Genomic DNA, 24,953 nt, shown 5'->3' on the forward strand with positions numbered 1-24,953 from the left:
CCCACCTTCCTCACAGCAGCTTTGGCAATGCTCTCAATGCATCTGTTCCAACTCATGTTCCCTGTCAACATTAAGCTGAGGAGTTTAAAAGAAGTACTTTTAGGTAATGTATCTTTAGCCATTGCTATTGTTGGTTGAAAAGGTTTCTTGTAATTATAGAAGGAAACAAGCTTAGTCTTGGCAGCATCGAATGTAACTATCCATTTTTGTCCCCATTCCACTACGGATTAGAAGTCTTTCTCTAGTGTTTCTGCCATTGCCTTAGATATTTCATTTGTTTTCCCCTCATGCCTGCTATAGAGTGTGGTGTAATTAGCAAATATACCCATCTCAGACACAAATGTTTTCGGGGAGGTCATTTATGAATATTAGGATTAAAAAAGGTCTAAGGATAGACCCCTGAGGTACACCCGCATTTATATCATATTGTTTAGATATATGACCATCGAAGACAACCTGGAATTTTCTCTTATTTAAGAAGGATTTAATTATGTTAAGTATTCATCCAGTGATACTGTACAATCTGATTTTCTTGAGAAGACCATCATGCCATACCCTGTCAAAAGCCTTAGATATAACTAAGGCTACCACTCTGCCCTCCCCTGCTTTGTCCAGTGTATGGTATATACGTTCAGAGATTACAGTTAGAATATCTGCTGTAGAACGGGCTTGTCTAAATCCATATTGTTGGTGGGTTAGAAGTTTAGCAGCTGTAAGTTGATGGACTAGAGCTTGGTTAATTATGGACAAATATTTTGGCAAAAAGCGGGAGGAGGCTAATGGGACGATAATTTAATGGGTCAGTTCTTTCGCCAGAATTCTTGTAAATTGGTACCACAAAAGCAGTTTTCTAGCAACCAAGAAAGCATGATTCATTAAGGCATTTGTTGTAAAGTTTGTAATATGTTTGACATGGAATGATTGATTTTTTTTTTCAACAACATAACAATTAGAATTCAAAAAACGTATAACGATTTTGGCATGAAAAAATATTTTTGTTCTTTTTTACGAATGAACCATAGTCATCAGAATTCAAAATATTTGTGCTTATGAAATAGGAGTGGGGGTTTTTTTTTGGCTTTTTTATGATATAATTATGTGGTGTAAAATCTAAATTCATCTGGATCTAAATTTAAATTCTGTTAATATAAGTTTACTGATTAAAGGAAATAAATTATACAAGCTGTTACTTCATTTAATTGTGTTAGACTTTATAATGACTGCTGATTCAAGAAGTCTTTGCCAAGATTTATTTGAAATAAATTTAATGAGTCAACCTTGTTTAAAATTAAAAGAATGATCATATTGTAATGCATGAGATAATAGTGCATTCATTCAAGGAATTGTTCTTTTCTGTAACTTATGTTCATTAAATCCTTTCTTTAGTTCCTGTTGAGTTTCATCAACACATATCTAATGACAATTAGTGCATGGGACAATATATATACCAGCACCATTCTCTATCTATATAAGAGCCAGATACGTCCAAGGATGGAATACTGTTGCCACATATGGGCAGGAGCTGCTAGAAAAGACTTGTCCTGCCTCAATAGGGTTCAAAATAGACTTTGTGGCCTGGTGGGAGATGTCCTTTTCTCTTCACTGCAACCTCTATCTCACAGAAGAGATGTTGCGAGTTTGTCTCTGCTTTATCGTTATTTTCATGGAAAGTGTTCAACTGAGCTTCAATCTATGGTCCCCCCTCGCCAAACTTTCACAAGAAACACTAGACTAGCTGAAAACACTATCAATAATTCTCCCCACTCTTTATCTGTGCCTAAACCTAAACATAGATTCCATGATAAAAGCTTCTTTCTTAGAACTGCACACCTGTGGAATTGTCTTCCGTTTTCCTGCTTTCCAGCTGTCTATAATATGGTTGTCTTCAAGTCCAACGTGAACAAGTTTCTGATGAGCCGTTCCACTTAAGTTAACAAATTTACCGAACTTCCATTACTATCGATTACTATATTGTCCTTTTGACTACTGTACACTCTTTAACCCTTATCCTTGAGTGGCCTATCGGCCTTGATAAGTGGTGACGCCTATGTAAAAAAAAAAAAAAAGCACCAGATTTTTTTTTTCTTATTGTTGGAATTCCTAAAATGAAATCAATCATTCCAGGTCATAAACGTATTACATATTTTGAATTCTAATGACTATGTTTTGTTTGAAGAACACAAACATTCTTTCACTTTACAGATGCACAAAATATTTTCATATATATTTTACTTTTTATTTTTCCAAATCAATTATTCCAAAGAAAATCTTGAAATGAAGACAAAACATGAATACATAAATACTTTGTTTTTTTCTTATATATCACATTTTTTTTTCTTATAGCAGCCAACCAAATTTGCGAGTGTTACTTTACCTGTGATTAGCGTCTTTGATTCCCATTTTTTCCAGTTTGATCTCATTCATTCGAATCAAAGTACGACCTAAAATAAGAAACAAAATGGCAATTAATGATTTATTTTAAGCAACTTCATTATTTGAACTCATCTTTTTTTTCACATTTTGCATAGCGTAATCCGTAACTTTAGGTTGTAATAGCTTTAAGGTGTCATCTGGAAAAATTAGTAAAAACTACAAATAAAAACAGATGTAAAGGAATATTTACTATCATAGGGATGAAAATAAAGGAGTACACTATATAGGAGACTTTTGTTGAATGGAAGTTATGGAGGATAATGGCATAATACCATACTTCTTAAATACATGGGTTCAGCAGATAAAGTAGGAATATAGTATACGATATGCAACGTCATGTATTAAAACAAATGGAATTTAAAATAGAAATTGGATTTGGTGATTGAATAATAAGAACAAAACGAAAATTTGAATTAAATGTTATTCATATCAAATCAAGAACAATATTTTGGTATACCCATGGACAAAAGAAACCATATATGGCATACAGGAAATTTATTCAATAAGATTGATAGCTCCTGTATTTGGTAATTGATTTATCAGTGCTCTGTTACTATGAATCGGTAGTTCCGTTTCTGTTGTGTTCAGAGGTTGTATTCTTTAAAAGTTATACTTTGCTATCCGATTATTGAATTAATTTGGAATTCTTTTTGAGATGAGTAATTTGTATAATTTTTTTTATTTAATTATTTGCGGACTATTATACTCATCTTCTAGTTGTTTTCACGACGTTTCAGCCAATTATTTCTCTGGCCTTCGTCAGATGGTTAACCGCAACATTCCTATCCCGTCGCGGTTAACCACCTGACGAAGGCCAGAAGAATAATTGGCCAAAACATCGTGAAAACAACAACTAGAAGATGAGGAGAGTAGTCCAAATAATTAAATACAATAAATTTTGTTATCCAAGTTGCACTAAATTCCAGTATCCTATGTAGAAATATTTTAGAGAAGTATCTGTATAACCAAAATCTTATTTTTATTGTATGCAAACAATTTGAATGTGGGTATAAGATCTTTGTAAAGCATAAAGATACCAAGTTTATTTTGGTTGCTCAATTAGTCACCAAATTATAACTGTTCAAAGTTAATTGGAAATTAGAAAAGTTCTCATCTTGTCTGCTATTGGTCCAGAAGCAAATGTTCACATATAACTAAACATACGGGTTTTAAAGAAGCGCGAAATTAAAACTTAAAATTGTAACATCATTTTGTGAGAGATTAAAATTAATCATAACGTAAACAATAATCAATCAGTTCTAAACATTGGACTAAATCTCATTATCCCTTGACATGGAAGAATAATTTTGTTCATACAAGATTCATTTCAACAGCTAATACATTGAATCTTCTGAATATGATTCATAACAAAGATAAAGTTGGATTTTTCTTTTAACAGTAAATCAATAAGAATAATTCAATTTTGAACAATATAAAAACAGATGGAAACAATTTGATAATAGTGAAAATATTTAATTCATTCAAGTTTTCAGCTTGGATTTTTAAAGAAAGACAACTTAAGTCCACCATATTAATGAGTGGCACTTTTTCTTTAAAATTGTACTATCTTTATATGCAGAGATACACAATATTGCGCTTAAAAAATTTGAAAATACCATCATTTATAATATAAATCTAACCTACCTGTTTAAATGTATGTATGTTTGTCTAAAACTTTCGACAGAGGAGACGGATTTTCACGAGATTGGTACCATTTTAAAGCTCAACCCTTCAGACGACAAATATTAAAAAAATTGGTTGAAAACATTAATTCCTTCACCCTCAACTGAGCACTTTTCTACAAGGGGGGGGGTCACTTTTTTCTTTTTTGTCAATATTTTCAAAAGTCATACCCTCTTATTGATTGACTAGCCTTAATTTAAACCTTTGCCACTTCCGGTTTTGCGATGGATGCAACAGCAAAGACGTCACTTTTTTTTTCACATTCTTTTCCTCCTTCGAAGTATGGGTCAGAGACTGCCTGCCTACTACCACTTTTTTTTTTTTTTTGCTCAACACACATCTCCAAACACCCGGGCAATACCGGGCACCCAGGCTAGAGAAAAAATAAATGGTCAATCAACAAAAATAGTAACTTGAAGTAACCAGGAAAAACAAACAAAAATAAACTATGAAAAGCACAGGAGAAAGAATTATACATTTATGAAGCGAAAAAGTTAAATCTAATTTTCATCAAAATAATTGAGATATAGCAATGTAAAATTGAAGAGAATTTTACTATTTTTACCAATTTACACACTCTTTATTTCTTTCAGTCGATTTAAAGAGTGTGTGCATTTGGATTCTTAATCCGGCATGGGGATGTGATGCGTCTACTGTGTTAGGTATTAGTTAGTGTTAAGTTCATGCTTGCATACCTACTCGCTTCCAGCTAACACCGCTGGCTAACCTCGTGGTGAAAAGGGAGCAGCTATGCATAAGTCTTCCCTACCAGTACATAGCCTCTCCATCATCAAGACTCCTACAGTGCCTCCACATTGGCCACACACGGTAACTGGGTGCCTTGCAGCCCCAGGCTAAACTTGTAGGAGATCTCGGAGTAGTAGGGGACCTCAGAGGTAGTGCATTGTGGCTCACCGATGTGTGGACATGCCCTGGCACACTACCAACCTCTACCCCACTGTCTTGTGGGTGCCCTTGGTTGGGCGAAGACTAGGGGAACCAATCACCAAAATCAAACACCACTGCCTTGTGGGCCTTATCACAGCAAAAGTCTAAGAGGTGGGAACTGACTTCAAATCCGACTGCTGCCTTGCAGTTTACCTTAAAAGGCTATGGAACCTCATCCAGAAAGAAAAGGCATAGTAGCGGACACGATAGGGCAACTGTTTACCTCACTGAGATTACTCTGCTACCAGCCGTCACGGGTTCGCTCCACTGGACATGAGCATTGGAGGTTCAGAGGAGGTCTATCTGATGCGCAACAGATACTGCACCTAAACTGCACAAGCAAGTTTGGAGCCAAGGTGGAAAGTCCTGTGGTGATGAAGTGAGACTATGCCAACACTGAGAGATAAAGCACTGAGGGCCCAACTAGTTATCGTCAATCTTGACGGACTGCATGATGATGATGATTTAAAGAACAGACTTTCTTTGAATATAGCCTTACAAACTTAATAAATTATCTTTTTAAATCAAGTGGAGCATTTTTTTTTTAACAGTTAAAGTCTATTTTAATATTAATGACACAAGAGAAGCAATTGTACATTTATAAAGAGAACAATTTTTATTTTGTTTGCATCTAATTTTTACTAAAATGACCTTCAAAATTAACTTTACTATTTTTACCCATCTTACCACTCTAAAACGGGGCTGATTTGTGATAATATAAATAATCTATCAAATTTGACTTAGTAATCTTACTAAACAAGACCGCTTCTTACCTGTGACCTCATGATCGAGGAACATATTTTCGTACATATCACAATAGCAACTGCAATGTTTTCGTAGCCACTTGTTTACATCTGCAGTCGACCAAAGATACAAAGGTTTTCTCTTGTTCTTTTTCACATTGCTGGTATCTTTTGTTTTCTCCTTAAAAAAGAAAATAATTTGAATTTATAATAATGGATTATAATTATTGTTATATCAGACATTATCAATACAGAGCTGAAAGTCATAAAGTGATTTTTCATTGGTGAATTTTAGAGTCATTTTGATCAATATGTGGTCAGTGAAGTTTTAAAAAATTTTGAAAATATCCACAGTTGGAGATATGTACAGTTCTATATAACGAACATTATTCTGGGCATTCAGTTATTTTATTATTAGAGAATTTATAACACATAGGAAAACCGTTTTAATGAGGCCAGGTCTTTTTGATGTTTATGCTGATGGTAAACACATAAATTAATACATAAATAAAAACAATACATGTCCAACAGAAATTATACGTGTAATGGACACACCTCGGTTGTGATCTTCTGTTAAAAAGTTAAAAAAGGAAAAACGTTTTAACGAGGCTGGGTCTCTTTGATGTTTATGGCGATGGTGAACACATAAATTAATACATAAATAAAAACAATACATGTCCAACAGAAACGATACATTTAATCTACATGAAAACAATTATTCCTGTGCTCTATCTGTGCAAAGCAGTGCAGATCACGCATCGGGCTTCAGTAATCAACGGAGTCACAAAAAAAAAAAAAAAAAAAAAAAAAAAAAAAAAAAAATGAAGACGTCATCCATGAATATACTACCATAACTAACTATAGCAACACATAGTCACAAGAAACAAGACATAAAAGTTGGATACATCCAGTCTTCTTATTTAGTGATGGCAATGCTATTATGTACTTATATGTCATGTCAAAATTAGTATAAATTCCCAAAATTATAAAAAATGATGTATTTTTCACAAAACAATCAGACATTAGCAGTCCAACATTTTCTATTTTTTCAACAACAGATTTCTAGGAAAGTAAGGGAGATAGTTAGTTTGTGACACAAAATTGATCACAACTTTTCCATATTAAAACATGAAAAAATTGATAATTTGATAAATTCTATTTTTAATTGTAATTATTTTTCTGCTGGATCATTTTTTGTAATTTATACTTATTTCGCACGTAATCGTGTTTCACTTAAAATGCATTTGTTCGAAATTCCATTATATTGCACAAGCACATTTTAAAAAAATACTATTTCAAACTGAAACATGACAGATGGAGCTCCTTGTTTGGCTGCGTCAAAGAAAAAATAAATACACACATTTGTAACAAACGCAGATACAGAAGCAAACAAAGAATATAGAAATTAAATAATTTTGTCAAATACAAACCTCCGAATTTGTAGACATTTCATTTTTTTCTGGCTTATTTTTGCCATTTGAAACATTCTGGTTTGTAGAGTCAGTCATTTCCATCATGAAACTGAAAAAAAAAAAATTATTGAATTGAAAAAAAATATAAAATTGAATGCAATAGGGGTAAACAAAAATTGTTTGAAACATAAAATAAATCATCTGTAAAAGTAGCTACAAAGTCTTCAGATAGGGTTATTCCGTGTCAAATCATCCAGGGCTTGACACCCATATCCATAAATTTGGCTATAATTTGCACTGCAGATAGATAATATAGGAACTAAGAAATCATGAAAATTTGAGCACATAACTCCAAGCGGTTTCCAATTTAGAGCAATTTTGTTTTGGCGTTAGTCGCATGAGGCAACGCCTGGGCGACAATTTTGTGATGTCATTTCTTTGAATATTTTCTGATTGGAAAGATCATATGGCCCTGAAAATTCACCCAGCTAAGTTTTTTGACTCAAGGAATCCAAAAATAGCATCAGATTTTCTTCAAAATAAAGCCTTATAGAGATTTTGGATTTTTCCACATGTGGCCAAAAATCGAATAAAAAATGGGTGTAGCTGGCATAGTAACGCATTACTTTTTTCATATTTTTTAGACACAATAAATTGTCTCTGAACCAAAACTGGTTAAAATTTCTTGTTTCGTTCACTCACAGTTTGTTGAAAGTCTGGTATATTTTTGATGATAATAAAAAATATTCCCTCCCCCTGTTGGATGTGATAATCAATTAAGACTTGTGTTAAACTCGCATCACACCTTAATTTTGGAATAAATTTTTGAGTAAGCCAGATACTAAAAGTAAACGGCTCAATTCAATCAAATATTTACAATAAAAGTAATTTTCACAAAGGCTTTCTCTGTATATTTATCTCGTACATTAAATTGTGTCTTGACCAAAAATGGTTAAAAGTTCTTGTTTTGTTCACTCACATTGCTGAAAGTAAAGACTTTTTCAAAAGTCTTGAGATCATTCAAAAACTTATGTACACTCATTTTCTGCCTTTTTGACTCCTCCCCTTGTTCCCTTTTCTTATACAAAACATGGCAATTTTGATAAGGACTGTTTGTTTTAGCTAGGCCCCTCTGAGTGAACAAAATATTTCATACACAAAAACGAACTTGAACTATTCCCTGAGAAGTACCTTAATGGGAAGTAAACAGTTTCGATCTGTATGGGGTTAAACCAGGGGAGTGGCCATTCGTGCCAAATTCCATAAACTTTCAAACAGGTGTCCATTACAAAAAGTTGAATATGTAAAAATAAAGATAAAACAGCTGCAGTGAAATGGTATTCAGAAAATAGTAGATTTCACAAGCAAAGTCATCATTCAACATTTACATGCTGTTGTGTTCTTTATGCCACTGAAATGCAGAAATTGTTTTTTTGATACTTTTGGTCAGTTATTATGTATGTCCTTTGGTACATGTTGTTGGGGATACAACACAAAAAATTTTCTTGATGGGAACAAACCATGTATCATCAATCTGTGGCCAACTGAATGTCTTGCATGGTTCATGGAGATGCATGAACTTCCTCTGCATTTATTTCATTCACGATACCAACCCCCCAGAAAGAGTTAGAAATACAGGTTATATATTGCATTGGTGTGATGTCAGAGATATAAAGAATTGATGGCAAGTTAATCATGAATATCAATATATAGTTCATCCACATTGGACAACTTATGGCCAATTTGTGATGTTGACAATAGTACAAAATGGTGACTAGCTCTGGTTCCTGGCACTGGAAAACCTTGCTTCAAGTGACTTTCTCACCTTCTCCATGGTTTCTTTACTGATCGCAAAGAAACAGATGGCAGACACCTGGCAGATAGCAAGCATAGCTTTATAATAAAAATTTGATTATTGGCCACTTAGCCACATCCCATTTTACTGAACCACCAATTTCATCACAAGGAAATTTTCCATCACTGGTGGTGAAGAAAACCCACTCACTTTCAATGCCAAAGTCCTCCTTATGCAAGCATAAATTGATGAAATTCTTGAAGTTTTTATCCCGCAGCCATCATTTGTCCACATGCAATAATAAGGTCTGAATTAAGTTAATTAATAATGACTTTGAATTTCATCTTGTATTAAAAATTGAAAGTTTTCTGCAAAGTCTCCCAGAACAAGGACCTCATTGGAACAAAGATTTTATTTCTTTTGATTCAAGTAATTGGCTTGGCATTTTGTTAGATGAGTGTCTAGTAACATTATCAATGGTATCAATCAACAGATCTTTATATTCTGCGTATGCTAATGTTGCATGGCCGGTTATGTCCCATTGACTAAAATGAAACTCGTCATCAGGGTTCATATCATACAGCTCCTCATTCAAGAATTTCTGCAATGCTACTCTACCAGGGCAGTTTCCACAGCAATGCATCATACACTCTTTGTTAGAAGAATCACAAACTTTGAAATCAAATCTTTGTAAGTGACGTTCCATTTCATGGCTTCGACAAGAAGTTTTGCATTCTGATGTATGTTACAAACAAACAGAATGCGTACCGGTAGATCCAGCTAAAACACACCACTTTGGATGCATCTCCGCAAATTTGGAAACCCCCACCTTGACATTGGGATACTTTTATTTAAAAGCAACGTAAAGTTCATGCAAATTACACATTATCAAGAATTTGTTTGTGAATACCCTTTGCTATACTAACAAAAAATTTTTTTGCCTGGTATTTGGTGGCTGTATTCATCATTATCATACATTTTTATTATCAGGTCGACTGTTTCCGGGGAAAATCATTTCCCTTTTTTAGATTTAGGTTTTAACAAAATACCATTTGTCCTTTCCAGTTCTCTGGCAGTTCGAACAACATACTCAGACATCTTGAAGAATTTGGAGCTATATGCACAAGACTAGAAATCGGGAGTAAGTGTCATGATTTGGATTTGATCAGGAGTTGAAGTGCTCTTTAACTTCTCTTTCATCAGATAATGTAATCGATCCAGTTCTGCTGCTTTTTCTTTAATGTCTGTTTCACTGGGCACTGGGCATTAATTCTGCACAGTCAGTTCATCAATATCAACTTTATCACCATGGACATGTCACTTTTGAATGTTTCAACAATTTGTTTTAACCTCCTTTTGATGCTATGAACACGGCTATGAGAAGCAACACTGTGTAGTCTCGCATTCAAGGTTTTTTATGAATTTTTCATAGAACTCGCAGGTTTGTAGTCTGGATTCATCATGTCAACTGTCAAACTCACATATTTTTTTATGCACTGACGACAAAGAAAGTGACCTGGTGTTACATTATATCCTCTTGCCTCCAGGTCTTTTGCCATCCGTCTCAACAATTCCTTGCTCCAAGTCTGATAAATTCTCAAGTCCCTTGCACTGATTATAGTCAAACTTGTGACACTCAAATTGAGTTGAACACCAATGGAGCAAGCCTTGTAAGTCATCTAGTTTTCTGAAGAAAGGTAAAAAAGAAAATTAGAACCTACATTTTGCTTATATGCTTTTTATAAGAAATATGAGTTGGCCTCTTAGTACAAGAAGTTTTTTAATTTTTGACATAGTTCCAAAAGTTTCTTAATCAAATTTCTCAAGTACTCTGGAAATTATAGTTTAAGGACATTTTGTAAGGTAAACATAGTGTAGGTGTGAATATTTGGGGCTTTGTAGTACAAATATGCCATTTTCACTTTTTTTAAAGTAATGTAGGATATGTTTCTTAACCCTCGCAAAATCATGTTTTTTTTTTCCAGAGTGCAGTGGACCATAGGGGATGGGGGGCAACTTCACCCAGAATTTTAAAATGTGTATAAACCCCATGAAACACAAGAAATTGAAACAATTTTATATCCTTCTTAGATCACATATCAACAAAAATTAGCAGTGCTTTGCATTTTGTTGATGTGCAATGACTTCAAGAAGTATGGTCAAGTCAAGAAATCTTATGATTTTTAGAAAAATGTGATTTTCAAGGAAACCGATTTTGTTTTTCATCAAGTTTTGCTACATTAATTAAAATTTTTATATTTTCAAATAGATTCCATGTAGTTTTAAGTATCTCATCATGAAAAGCAATAAAATTTTGTATTTTGATCATTTTAGATCACTTTTATTATTTTAGAATTTTTGAAAAAATTTGATAGGGGGTTACTCTCAAGGACATCCCTGGAAAAAAATTATTTTGTAAATTTATGATTTTTTGACACTTTATGATAGGTTAGAAATATTCAGGAAGCTATATAGAAATCAGAGCGAAAAAATTGCGTTTTCAGGAAAATATAAACAAAAGTTTAAAAAGTTGGGTCAAAGTGACTGCCCATAGTCTTTTGGAGGTTAAGAAGTTTCTTAATCAAAATTGTTGGCTTGAGATAGTACTAGAAGTTTCTTAAGATTTTTACCATCCTATTACTGGTTTCTTATAAAAAAGCATACTTTTATCCTGGTTTCTTATAAAAAAGCATACTTTTATCCGGCTTGGTGTTTCCAACCCTAATACTTAACTGTTTTAGTATCTGGCTTACTCAAAAATTTATTCCAAAATTAAGTTTAACACATCTAAATTAATTATCACACTCAATAGGGGGAGAGAATATTTTTTATTACCATCAAAAATATACCAGATTTTCAATAGAAACTGTGAGTAAACGAAATAAGAACTTTTAACCATTTTTGGTCCAGAGACAATTCAATGTGTCTAAAAAAAAAATATATGAAAAAAGTAATGCGTTACTATGCCAGCTACACCCTTTTTTTATTCGATTTTGGGGTACATGTGGAAAAATCCAAAACCCTTAATAGCTCTATAAGACTTCATTTTTTGGATTCCTTGGGTTAAAACCTTACCTGGGTGAATTTTCAGGGCCATATGATGTTTTAATCAGAAAATATTCAAAGAAATGACATCACAAAATTGTCGCCCAGGCGTCGCATTATGCGATTAACGCCAAAATAAAAAATGATCTAACTCGGAAACCACTTGTAGTTACATATTCGAATTTTCATGATTTCTTAGTTCCTATATCGTCTATCTGCAGTGCAAACTACAACCAGATCTGAGGATATGGGTTTCAAAATCCCATATTTTGGGATGATTTGACACAGAATGACCAGATATTGAACCTACAATCAGACATGGTTTGAACCAAACATCAAAACTTGTTGGTTAAAATAAAAAATATATAAAAATAGAGAAAAATGAAATCCTGACTTAACTCATTAATTAATAAACAAATTTTTTTTCTAAAGGATCAAAGAAGTTGAGGCTATTAAATTTGTTTCATGCAATTCATGGCAAGAGAATAGGAAAACATGATTGATGAAAAGTAAATAATTTCGGTTGTCGGCGGAAAGATATTACTATGAAATATCTGCCCTGGTTTATAATGGGAATGTGTGAGGATGAAATAATTAGAGAGTAAGTATTATTCTACGACCTGTAAATTTTTTTTTTTTTTTTTTTTTTTTTTTTTTTACACAGTGATCACCACTTATCAAGGCCCGGAAGCCACTCAGGGATAAGGATTATTGCAAGTACATTAAGTTAGAGAGGAGATTTGCTGAAGTGTTTACTTAAGGGGGCGGTTCATTAGGAATTTGTTAACATTGGACTTGAAGACATCCAAGTTGTAGTCCGGAGTGAAGCAGGCAGACGGAACAGAGTTCCACAGGCGTGCAGTTCTAAGAAAGAAGCTTTGTTCATGGAATCCGCGTTTTGATTTAGGCACAGATATAGAGTGGGGGAAATTTTTCACAGTGGATTCAGCTAGACGGGTGTTTTTCGTGAAAGATTGGCGAGGGGGGACCAGAGATTGGAGTTGGGAGATTGAATGATCCCAGAATGAAAAGAGGAATTAACAATTAAAATAATAAATGCTAATATCCAAAATACATGCACTAGATATAGGGAACTAGTGTGAGCATATAGCATTTATATGTGGCATCTGTATTTACAATACTATGCTTTTTTTTTTTCTAGACGGGAATAATTGTTTTCATGTAGATACATACTGCTTCATTTTTATGATCATCTAAAATAAAAATAAAAATTTTTAAGTTTTATTTATTATGCAAGCATACAATGATTTTGTTGCTTGACTGATATTTTTATATATAGTTCTCTGAATATATGTTTTTAGTATTATTCTTATAGCAGTGGGGCATTAATCAGCACTAAAAATATATATACTCGTAAAAATAAACAAGAAAAATTCACACTGCCATCTACATAATCCAGAATCATGATTCTGAATTATGTAAGTGGCTCATAGCATATGGTAGATTGTAAAAAAAAAAAAGTTTCTAAATATATGAACGTATCAGATTATAAGGTGGATTTTTCTGTCTTCATCTGTTAATAATTTAAAAAATACATAGGTTCATTTACAAATATACTTTGTTATAAAAACAATTAAAAATTACTTTTTGTAAATAAAACCCAGTTTTTTTAAAAAAAGAAAAATAGGGAGACATGTTCTTTAATAAAAGTCTGATCTAAAATTTATAAAAGCACATATTTTTCTGTTTACAATTCAACTCAACTGAGGGTAAAAGTTAAAAAATCCAGTTTTACTAAAAAAAAAAAAAAAAAAAAAAAAAAGTGTCCCTTCGGTCATTGCTTATTTTGGGATGCTTGAAATCGATATGACCCTTTTTCTTTTACTAAATTATTTGTCATTTTCCATTTGAGGAACCTAAGTCTTATTAAAAATTATTTAAAATATTGTGCTGTTGCTGTTGTATATTCTATGTGATTTTTTTTTTGTTGTTCGCTAGCCAATATAAAGGCTTCAAAATCTATTTTGAAAAAGAAAATGGCTGAAATAATGATTTTTCTAAAAATAGATTTTGTTGATTTTAATAATGTAAAACAATTATAAGAAAAAATAATCTAAAGAGAAAAATTGTCAATAGAAACCTTTTTTAAATAATTCATATAATAATACTTAATATTTTGTTGATATAAAAATTGAAATGAAATAAAAATCATTCCTAATTTCTGGTTTTCTTATAATTTATAAATTTCTGTCTGATGTTCATGTTTTTCAAATCAAAATAAAGGTGTTAAATGATTGAAGAAACCATTAAAAAAAGTAAATAATGAAAACGTGTTTAATTTGAAGTTTTCTTAATTGAAAGATGTGAAATAGCTGTTAATGTTAATGTTAATTCATTTTAAATAACAGTACAAAATGAATTTACAAGGAAATTTTGAGGGTCAATCTTATCAAATATTTAATTTTATTTCTATATACTCCATAAGACTTTTTTTAACTGGCATGAAAATGTCAAAACGAGAAATGTAAGAAAGTGTTCAAAAAATTTAATTTTTAAAATTAAAATAACTTTATATTTTAAAGATTTATGCAAAAATATTATTTCTCAACAAAAATTTTGTTTGATTTTTTTTTTAAGTTAAAGATTCAAATAATGTGCGAAGAAAAAAAATCAACTATAAAAAAAAAATCAGAAATTTTTAGCATTCATTCAAAAAATTATATATTTCAGAAAAACATGTTTTCAAATTGAAAATATCCATTTCGGAAAGTTAAACAGAATTTAAATTCGAGCTAGATCATATATTTCATATCATTTGGATTATTCAAACTAATGTTCTCATATTGAATTTACTCTCACATCTTGACCGACATAACTTCTAACCTTCTTTAAGTGTATCTTGCATGGTGTAACAAATAAAATGTTAAGTTAAGGATGGTATACTGTTGCCACATATGGGCAGGAGCTGCTAGAAAAGACTTGCCCTGCCTTGATAGGGTTCAAAATAGACTTCGTGGCCTGGTGGGAGATGTCCTTTTCTCTTCCCTGCAACCTCTATCTCACAGAAGAGATGTTGCGAGTTTGTCTCTGCTTTATCGTTATTTTCATGGAAAGTATTCGACTGAGCTTCAATCTATGGTCCCCCCTTGCCAAACTTTCACAAGAAACACTCGTCTAGCTGAAAACATTATCAATAATTTCCCCCACTCTTTATCTGTGCCTAAACCTAAACATAGATTCCATGATCAAAGCTTCTTTCTTAGAACTGCACACCTGTGGAATTGTCTTCCGTTTTCCTGTTTTCCAGCTGTCTATAATATGGTTGTCTTCAAGTCCAACGTGAACAAGTTTCTGATGAGCTGTTCCACTTAAGTTAACAAATTTACCGAACTTCCATTACTATCGATTAATATATTGTCCTTTCGACTACTCTTTAACCCTTATCCTTGAGTGGCCTATCGGCCTTGATAAGTGGTGACGCCTATGTAAAAAAAAACAAAAAAAAAAAAAAAAAAAGTAATAATCAATTCTAATTGACAGAATTCTGGAGGTTGAAGGTTCAATTCACAGTGCGAACGATATTAAGAACACAATTCTGAATTATTTAAGATTTCTACCTAGTCAAGACTCACAAAACAAAAGCATGCTACCCGCATGGATTAAATAAAAAAATTCCATACAGATTCTAGAGTTTGACAAGATACATCTTAAGATGGTCAGAGGTTTTATCGACCAAAAGGTCACGAGAATAACATTCAAGATGAGAACAGTAGGTTTAATAATCCAAATGATGCAAATTATAAATGCTCATCTAAAAAATTCTGAAACATAACATTTTGTTTTGTCTTAGTTTTTAATGTTATCACTGTTAAAACCAACTATATCATCCCCACCCACACCAGTTCAAGGAAGACAAAAAATTAAAAGAGCATTGCCAAGACTACCTCCTCCCTTTCCCTCTTCAAATTATGGCTATTAAATATTAAATATTACTTACCAAAAACTTTGAAAGGAAGTATTCAGTATAAAAGTGTCCACTTGCTATAAAACGCAATGTAATAAAACTATTTTTCATGGAAGAGAGAAAGCAATAACTCAAGATTCATACTGTCTATCCTTATTGGTTGAAACACAGATTAGAGATACACATATCTGAGAGAGAGAGAGAGAGAGAGAGAGAGAGAGAGAGAGAGAGAGAGAGAGAGACAATACCTTCAATTATTTCTTTGTTAGAAAGCAATTCATTGAAAGACGTAATATTCAAGGAATTCAACACTATATTTATTAAATTAAACATTAAGACATTCACCTCTTCCCACTATTTGCTTTGATGTTTACCCTTCATTTACACTATTTGCCTTTTGTGATATCATCCATTTTCAAGTTCTTTTCTCTTTTTCACTATTCATAGTGATAAACAAATCAAAGTTTTATTTACAGGATTAAAACCTCATACTAGGTGTCTTCAATAAATTGCATTTAAAATTTTTAAAATTGTCAATTGAAAATTCAGTATGCTATTGCTGTACATCTTATAAGATGACTGACCAATTCTTATGATTTCAGGTTCAAATGAACAGCTCCAGCAGGAATTGGAATACACCCTACCAAAGCCTGATTGTTACAGCTGGTGAATTTCAAAAATGCAATCTGGACATGAAGACATATGCAATAAAATTGTTTTAAACTTGGAAAAAATGCCACAGAAACGAATGGAACACTTCAGGCTGCTTTTGGACCATCTCGCAAGAATTGAGCATCAGTTTTTGAGTGCATACGGGATTCAAGGAAGGCAGGCAGTCTGCGAGGGGTGATGAGAGGTGTGGAAGAAGTAAGGAAACACCGAAGTTGATTGGCCAAATAAAGAATTTCATGGATAAGGACCATTGGGTGTCTATAAAAATAATAAGTGCACAGTTTGAGGTCAGTGTGGGAACTGTACATACAATTATTTGCAAGGAACTGATGATGCGAAAGATTTGTGCGAATGCACCAGTCCATAACTCCATCTTTGTCACAAATTATTTGACCAAGATGAACAAGCAATAGGAAGGGAATATTGCTGATGCAGTTCTCTATCTATAGAAAAGCCAGGTGCATCTCAGGATGGAGTACTGCTGCCACATCTGGGCAAGAGCTGCTAAAAACAGCCTATCCTGCCTTGACAGAGTACAAAATAGACTTTGTGGCTTAGTAGGGGATGCCCTTTTCTCTTCCCTGCAACCTCTCTCCCACAGAAGAGATGTTGCGAGCCTGTCTTTGTTTTATCGTTATTTCCATGATAAGTGCTTGTCTGAGCTCCAATCTCTGGTTCCCCCTCGCCAATCTTTCAGGAAAAACACCCGTCTAGCTGAATCCACTGTCAATAATTTTCCCCATTCTTTATCTGTGCCTAAATCAAAACGTAGATTCCATGAACAAAGCTTCTTTCTTAGAAGTGCACGATTGTGGAACTCTCTTCCGTTCGCCTGTTTCCCACCTGACTACAACTTGGACGTCTTCAAGTCCAACATAAACAAATTCCTGATAAACCGCCCCCTTAAGTAAGACACTTAATCAAATCTCCATTACTAATGATTACTACGATATTATCTCATTGATTACTGTACACGCAATAACCCTTCTTTTTTTTTTTTAATTACATTTTCACCCTAAACAAGGCACATTGCCACTTTGGTGTAAGGGGCTACTATCAGGGACATAAGCTACTGGTATACTATGTAGGGAGTTCAGCAGCAAGATGTCGGTTCACATAACACTTGAACTTCTGCATGTCAGTACAGTTGGAGAAGCAAGGACCCAGAATGGAATTCCAAAGTCTAGCAGTTCTGAGGAAGAAACTACTGAAGTCGAAAGCTCTCTTACATCTAGGGATCTCTACTCTGTAGTAGTGGGATTTATATGTTTGTCGGGTTTGTCAAGGATATTTACGTTGTGGGGGCACCAGTGTCTGCAGTTCGTCAGAGCATTCACCATTAAAATACTTGTAGAACAGGCAGATGGATGCAACATTTTGTCGGTGGGACAGAGGCTGAAGCTTAGATGACAGTTCAGGACCTATCAGGTTGGAGACTCTCTTTTGGACCTTGACTAGGAGCAAAAGACTAGTAGCAGATGCATCAATCCAAATATGACAACAATACTCCATACATTGGCGAATGGTGGCCTTATAGAGGTACAGGATACTTTCGGGTGTTAGTAGCTTTCTAGCATGGTAGAGAGAGCCTACCTTCCTTGCAGCGGTCCTGGCAGTGCTCTCAATGTATTTGTTCCAACTCATGTTTCTTGTGAATGTTAGGCCGAGGAGTTTAAAAGAAGTAGTTTCAGATAATGAATCTTTGGCCATTGCTATTGGTGGTAGAGAAGGTTTCTTGTAATTATTGAAGGAAACCAATTTAGTCTTGGCAGCATTGAATGTGACCATCCATTTTTGTCCCCATTCCACTACAGATTGGAGGTCATCCTCTGATGTTTCTGCCATTTCCCTAGATATGTATTCATTTATTTTCCTATCGTGCCTGTTATAGAGTGTGGTGTCATCAGCATAGATACCCACCTCAGAGGCAATTTTGTTGGGGAGGTACATTTATGAATATTAGGAATAATAAGGGTCGACGGATAGACCCCTGAGGCACTCCTACATTTATATCATATTATTTAGATGCACGACCATCGAGGACAACCTGAATTTTTCTCTTATCTAAGAAGGATTTAATTATGTTAAGTATTCGTCCAGTGATACCGTATGATCTGATTTTCCTGAGAAGGCCTTCATGCCATACCCTGTCAAAAGCCTTAGATATATCTAGAGCTACCACTCTACCCTCCCCTGCTTTGTCCAGTGACTTTGTCGAGTGGCTTTCGGGCCTAGATAAGTGGTGACTACAATGTAAAAAAAAAAAAAAAATAATAAAAAAATTTAAAAAATATGGGTCAGTTCAGCACCGCCCACCTCCAGAAGAGAGAGACTCCTCAGCTCTAAAGACAGGTTGCTCAAAACAATTTAATTTCAACACGGAACAGGAGTCGAATCCACAGTTCATTGTTGGAGGATTCACCACTGCCACTACTCGCAAACTGGTTTGTATTTATGGCTGGCCAGACATCCCTCACATGGTGTGGAGCACCATCAACCAGCACAGCCTGCTCACTAACGATGCTGGTGATTCATCCTCTTCAAAAGTTGGTGGTGCACTGGCTATTGGGAAGCTTCACCCCGACAGTGTCCCCTAACTTATACGGCCCTCATGTTCCCCGTTGATCAGGCAGACGGACGTCAATGCCCTTGATGTGCACTTGGTAGCAATGAATCGCATTGGCGAGTGCACTCGCAGCAGTCATGACATCCTTTGATGTTGCATTATATCTATAGACTGTCTCCGTGATTGTGCATTGCTTCCTGGATGCAATCCTCTTCACGCTTCAGTGGCATCGCTCTGCTATGCTGTTGCCATTCGGCACATATGCACATCGATGACTGAGCTGGATCTCCCACACATCTACAAAACACCTGAACTCCCCGCTGCAGAAGGCTGTGTTATTGTCCATGAGGAGCTCTTTAGGTGGTGCCCTTTTGTAAAACATGGACTCCAATTCACAGATGTCTTACTAATAGGTGCCAGATCGTGAACCTTGTCCACAATCAATCAGTGTGAGGAAGTGTTGGCTGCCATAATGGGTTATGTCCATATCCAGTCGGCTTCAACTCATGTCTACTCCCAGCCGACCCTTTAGCCATCTAGCTGGGGCGGGGTCGATTGACTGGCATGTTTGGCATTCCTTGACTACCACTCTCACTGCACTTTTGAACACTGACAGATTGTCAACTGCACAAAATAGCATGTTCATCTCACTCCGGGATGCTCACTGTTATGGTGTATCTTCCTGATTTAGTCCGCCACCTCAACAGAGGCAGCACATAACAATGGTACTGGCTCAGCTTCCTTCTTCATGGTGTTATACCATCTCTGTGGCACCCAAATGAGCCTATCTGCAAGGTCGCAGTTTGAAGTGACAAATATCACAACCACAGACAGGTTGTACTTTGTTACCAGCTTTCTTATGTTCTGCAACCTCCGTCTGATCAGCATCTCAGTGGCCGCCTTAGTGCGTACCCTGGTCTTGCCTGTCAGTGTGTCCAATATCCATTGGTACACACATAGCGAATCAGTGTGTATGCATAATTTTCTGACTTTCCTCTAGAGTGCCAGGTTGATGCCTTTTATTACCACATCAAGCTCTGCCAAGTTGATATGAGCAGCGTCATTCATCGGTCGCAACCAGCAGCCATCCTCAATTGCAGCCCCATTCTTCTCTAACACCACACCAACTGCCAGAGAGCTCGCATCCACCCACACATTCAGTTTGTCTCCTTGCACACATCAGTCTCCTTTGGCGGCCAGTGAATTACATTGCATAATACAGGTCTTTATATCTCGAAAACTACTTGTCTCTGCAAAATTAAATGAGATTTTTTTTATTCAGCATAGTCGAAAATTTATAAAGTCGTCATTAAAAAAAAATTGTAGCGGTGGAGTGTGGACCTAATGTAAAAAAATAAAAAAGGGGGTATATTATTCAAGAAAATCAAATTTTACGACTAAGCGAGTCAGTATTTTCGTCGGCCATGATTAAATCCGATGAAATAAAAAAAGGAGGAACAATTTAAAATTTAAAACTAAGAAAATCGAAATTCATGATTTTACTACTAAACTACATTGAACATAAGGCTGGGTTTTTTCATTTCTCATCTTTGAAGATGAGAAATGAAAAAACCCAGCCTTATGTTCAATGTAGTTTAGTAGTAAAATCATGAATTTCGATTTTCTTAGTTTTAAATAAAACTACTTGATCGATTTATGTGAATTTGGGAATATGAAATTTTCGTTTCTGTATTTTTTTTTCTTACCTTTAATTGCTGCCATAAGTGCTAATCTGAATAAGCACCGGGTTTGTATTACTGTACACATAGATTCGAAAAAGTTGTCAAAAAACAAATATATAACAAATAAATGTTATCAAAGGCAAGATAACTTTTCCACCAAACTGGATACATTTTTTTTTTGTTTTTATTCAATGTAACATGTTTATTCAGCTCGAAAAACATGCAGTGTTTACCGATGTATTGGAAAATTCAAAATGGCGCCCGACACTCTCTTTAACATGGTAAGTTTGGGAAAAGGTGTTATAAATAATAAACTAGACAAAATACTATTAAAATACACCGAATATATGTCAACTTATGTCACGGTAACATATAATGAGCGAATTTTTAACAGTATTTTGTCTAGTTTATTATTTATAACATCTTTTCCTGAACTTACCGTGTTAAAGAGAGTATCGGGCGCCATTTTGAATTTTCCAATACATCGGTAAACACTGTATGTTTTTCGAGCTGAATAAGCATGTTACATTGAATAAAAACACGAAAAATATATCCAGTTAGGTAGAAAAGTAAGTTATCTTGCCTTTGATAACATTTATTTGTTATATATTTGTTTTTTGACAACTTTTTCGAATCTATGTGTACAGTAATACAAACCCAAAAATTCAATTAAAAACGAAACAGCAACCAAAAGTGAAGTAGAGACATGAATCGTCAGTCAATCGTCGAATGATTTCATGAGTAATGAAAAAATACGCTGTTTTATTGTTGAAAAAAAGCAAATATCGAAAATAGTTTCACTTTGTAGAACACTAACACAATAAACAGTGTTTTCGTTAAGAATTATCGTTAAAACAAAACATTCTGCAAGAAATGAATTTTTAAAATGACGGAAGTTAATTATTTTTATCTTATAACAATAAAAAAAAATTAAATTAAAAAAAAAAAAATCACTCCGAAAGCATTTTACTTGACAGATGTGTTTATGTCTGACAAAACAGCTGAGATTATTTTCGACATCGCGAATTAGCAGGACAACTTATATATATATATAATTTTGGTTTTCAGTCACATAAAATGAAACTGATTTCAATATTACATCCTAAACTTATTTTATTACAACTAATTTTTAGTAAATAAATAAATCAATAATAAATAAAAGGAATGTATTTTTTTTATATATCGTACACGTAAAAAGCCAAAATGAAAAATCAGGTGACAAATAATCGCCATTAACATGTTGAAATGTGGCTAGCTAAGGAAGAGCGATACCCTCAAGTTAATAAGTCGATTCTTTAACTAGAAAATTATAAATTTCCAAAAAATAAAAGAGGGGGGGGGAGAACGCAATTAGCGAGACAGACAACCATTAAAGTAAAGAGACTTTCAAACAATCAGGTGGATAGAGTTAGTTAAAATTGATAATAATAATAATGATTGTAGAGGGGGGTGGGGCTCCTTTTTTACAACTTGTTTTTCATAATTCTTAAAATATTTCCAGACTACGAAAATTAAAGTTACATTTATTTTTTAATGCTTCATAGAATTGGTGCTTATGTATCTGCGTTAGCATCCTATTTTTTTTTTTTTTAAATAGTATTTTCCAGTTAAATTCAATTTTTACGATATATTCGTTTATTAAGTTGTTAGGTGAAAGTACAGAATAATTACAAAACATCTTCCCCTCCTTATGTTAAGAATGGTTTTTAAATGATAACGTTATTATTTCAGCGCGATTACAGAGATGCAGTGCATCTCAGATGCACTATTACCAAATAAATGCAACGAAATATTAAACAAGAACTTACTCATATTTCAAAACGGGCACGTTTTTATATAGGAATTCATGATCAGGGTTCGATAAAAACACGACTCCATTAACGGAACTGGGTTGATTCGTACCGGTGGCGCTATACAAATATTTAACTATTTTTTTTTATCTTTTAAGAAAAAAAAAATGCTTTTTAATTTAAAAAATATCAAATAATTTAATAAAAAAATATATCGAAAATGTTTAATTACTGCTTACAAAAAATAATTTAGAATATGAAATATTTTGAGATTCCATACGAAACAGGAATTAGAAACGAGGCTGGTTTTAAACAAGGGAGACCACTCTAATGTAAACTGCAGACGATTTTTAAAAACTGTTTCAGGGAAAAGTCTTTATTTATGAATTAGTTCTGAATTTATATGTACACAGACATGACAGAAAAGTATAGACGCCCATAGGAACAGTTTATTTCAATAAACATATAATTTATAGAACAAAATCAAAAATAAATGATGACAAATTTAATAACTAACACTTGGTTGACATAAAAATACATGATTAAACCCGGTTCTCCAACTTCCAGCGTAGACCCCTTCTCCTTCTCCAACATCAGGGGTCTACGTTCTAACCTTCCAGAGGTTGAAACCCAATTACAGGAGACTAAACCAGACCTTTTATTTTTAAGCGAAACTGGCATTGGACAGGCTATTTCCCTAGAAGAGTTCGCAATTAAAGGTTACTCTAACTTAACTTCTAAATCTGACCCCTAGATCGCCCTGGGCATGGAATATGTGCCTATATTAAAGATGGCTTTCCATGTGATAGGGACATCTCCAGAGAAGATCTTAACTTACCCTATATGTGCTTCCGGGTTGCATTAACTCACACTACTACATTTATATTTACTCTCTATTGCCCCCACAACAGCGGAGTTACTATCTTTAAAAGCATATCTGAGAAAATTGACCATGTCCTATCTGCTTATCCTTCAGCTAACATTCACGTATGTGGAGACTTCAATGTTCACAATGTCGAATGGTTGACCCACTCAAACAAGACCGATGATGAGGGGAAGTTCTGTCATGATTTCTCCATTGCTTATGACCTCACTCAGATTGTTCATGAACCCACCCGTGTGCCCGACAATGACGGCCAGTATGCGAGTCTACTAGACCTTTTTCTCACAACTTGTCCTGAACTATGTTCAGTTTCTGTTCTGTCTCCTCTTGGATCTTCCGACTACTCTGTTGTATCAATTAAGATAAAAATGAAATGTAATAAGTCCCCAGACGTATCTCTCCATCGTACAGTATATCGATACACTAAGGCTGACTGGGATAGCTTCCGTACATTTATATCCGATCTACCTCTGCGTTCTGTGTTTAAAAAGGATGTGTACTCTATAGTATCATACCTGACGGAATGGTTAATTGTAGGTATAGACCGCTTCATACCCTCGAAAAAGTTCCAGCAAAAACCTAACAGCCAGCCATGGTCCTCTCCAGAATGTGCGCACAGAAATCACTTTTTCCACTGCTTCCAACGTAATAGATGTATGGAAACTAAAGCCGCTTTCAGGACTGCCAGCAACCATTGTAAGAAAGTAATAAAAAACGCAAGAGAGTTGTATACTCAATCTGTCAAGTTCAAAGTAGCTGAGCAGCAGCTTGGTTCCCACTAGTTTTGGCAAATAGCAAACAGAATCCTGAACAGAAGCGTGTGCTCTATCCCAACTATCATCAATGGACCTGAGGTAATCTCGTCAGCATCAGACAAAGCCAAACTCTTTGCCAAGAACTTTGCAGCTAATTCTACCCATTGTGACCAAGGCTGCCAACCCCCAATATTTCCTCCTGTATCAGAAAACACGCTATCTGATATACAAATATCTGTACGTCATGTTGCCAAGCTAATCAAAAACCTTGATTCCAGTAAAGCAATCGGCCCTAATGGTATTCCAATTATAGTACTCAAAAAACTTCAACCAGAACTAGTGCGCACACTTACAAAACTGTTTAAACGTTGTCTTCAGGAGAATAGCTTTCAATCACCCTGGAAAATCTCATCAGTATGCCCTGTATTTAAGAATTCAGATGATCGCTCATCCCCCTCTCAGTACAGGCCAATAAGTCTCCTGTGCGTCATGAGTAAGTTGCTGGAATCTGTGTTAAATACAGAAGTAATCAACCATCTCAACAAAAATATCCTTCTTAGTGACACTCAATATGGTTTCCGTTCTGCTAGATCTACAGCAGATGTGCTTACAGTTATTTCT

General features: G+C 34.4%; 1 protein-coding gene across 1 annotated transcript in view; it reads right to left on the reverse strand.

Annotated features, from left to right (window-relative positions):
• The window catches only part of LOC145288033 (protein aveugle-like), a 35,794-nt gene extending 12,954 nt beyond the window's left edge, over positions 1 to 22,840 (reverse strand). The window contains exons 1-4 of the mRNA XM_080136045.1: positions 22,713 to 22,840; positions 7,238 to 7,328; positions 5,838 to 5,988; positions 2,375 to 2,441 (exon numbers count right to left, since the gene is read on the reverse strand). Coding sequence (XP_079992171.1) covers positions 2,375 to 2,441; positions 5,838 to 5,988; positions 7,238 to 7,324 — 305 coding nt within the window. The 5' untranslated portion in view covers positions 7,325 to 7,328; positions 22,713 to 22,840. The remainder of the gene's footprint in view (positions 1 to 2,374; positions 2,442 to 5,837; positions 5,989 to 7,237; positions 7,329 to 22,712) is intronic.
• Between the last annotated feature and the right edge of the window lie 2,113 nt (positions 22,841 to 24,953).

The sequence above is a fragment of the Euprymna scolopes genome, chromosome 11, assembly GCF_053919585.1.
Source record: "Euprymna scolopes isolate OS-2025 chromosome 11, ASM5391958v1, whole genome shotgun sequence".
NCBI lineage: Eukaryota > Metazoa > Mollusca > Cephalopoda > Sepiida > Sepiolidae > Euprymna > Euprymna scolopes.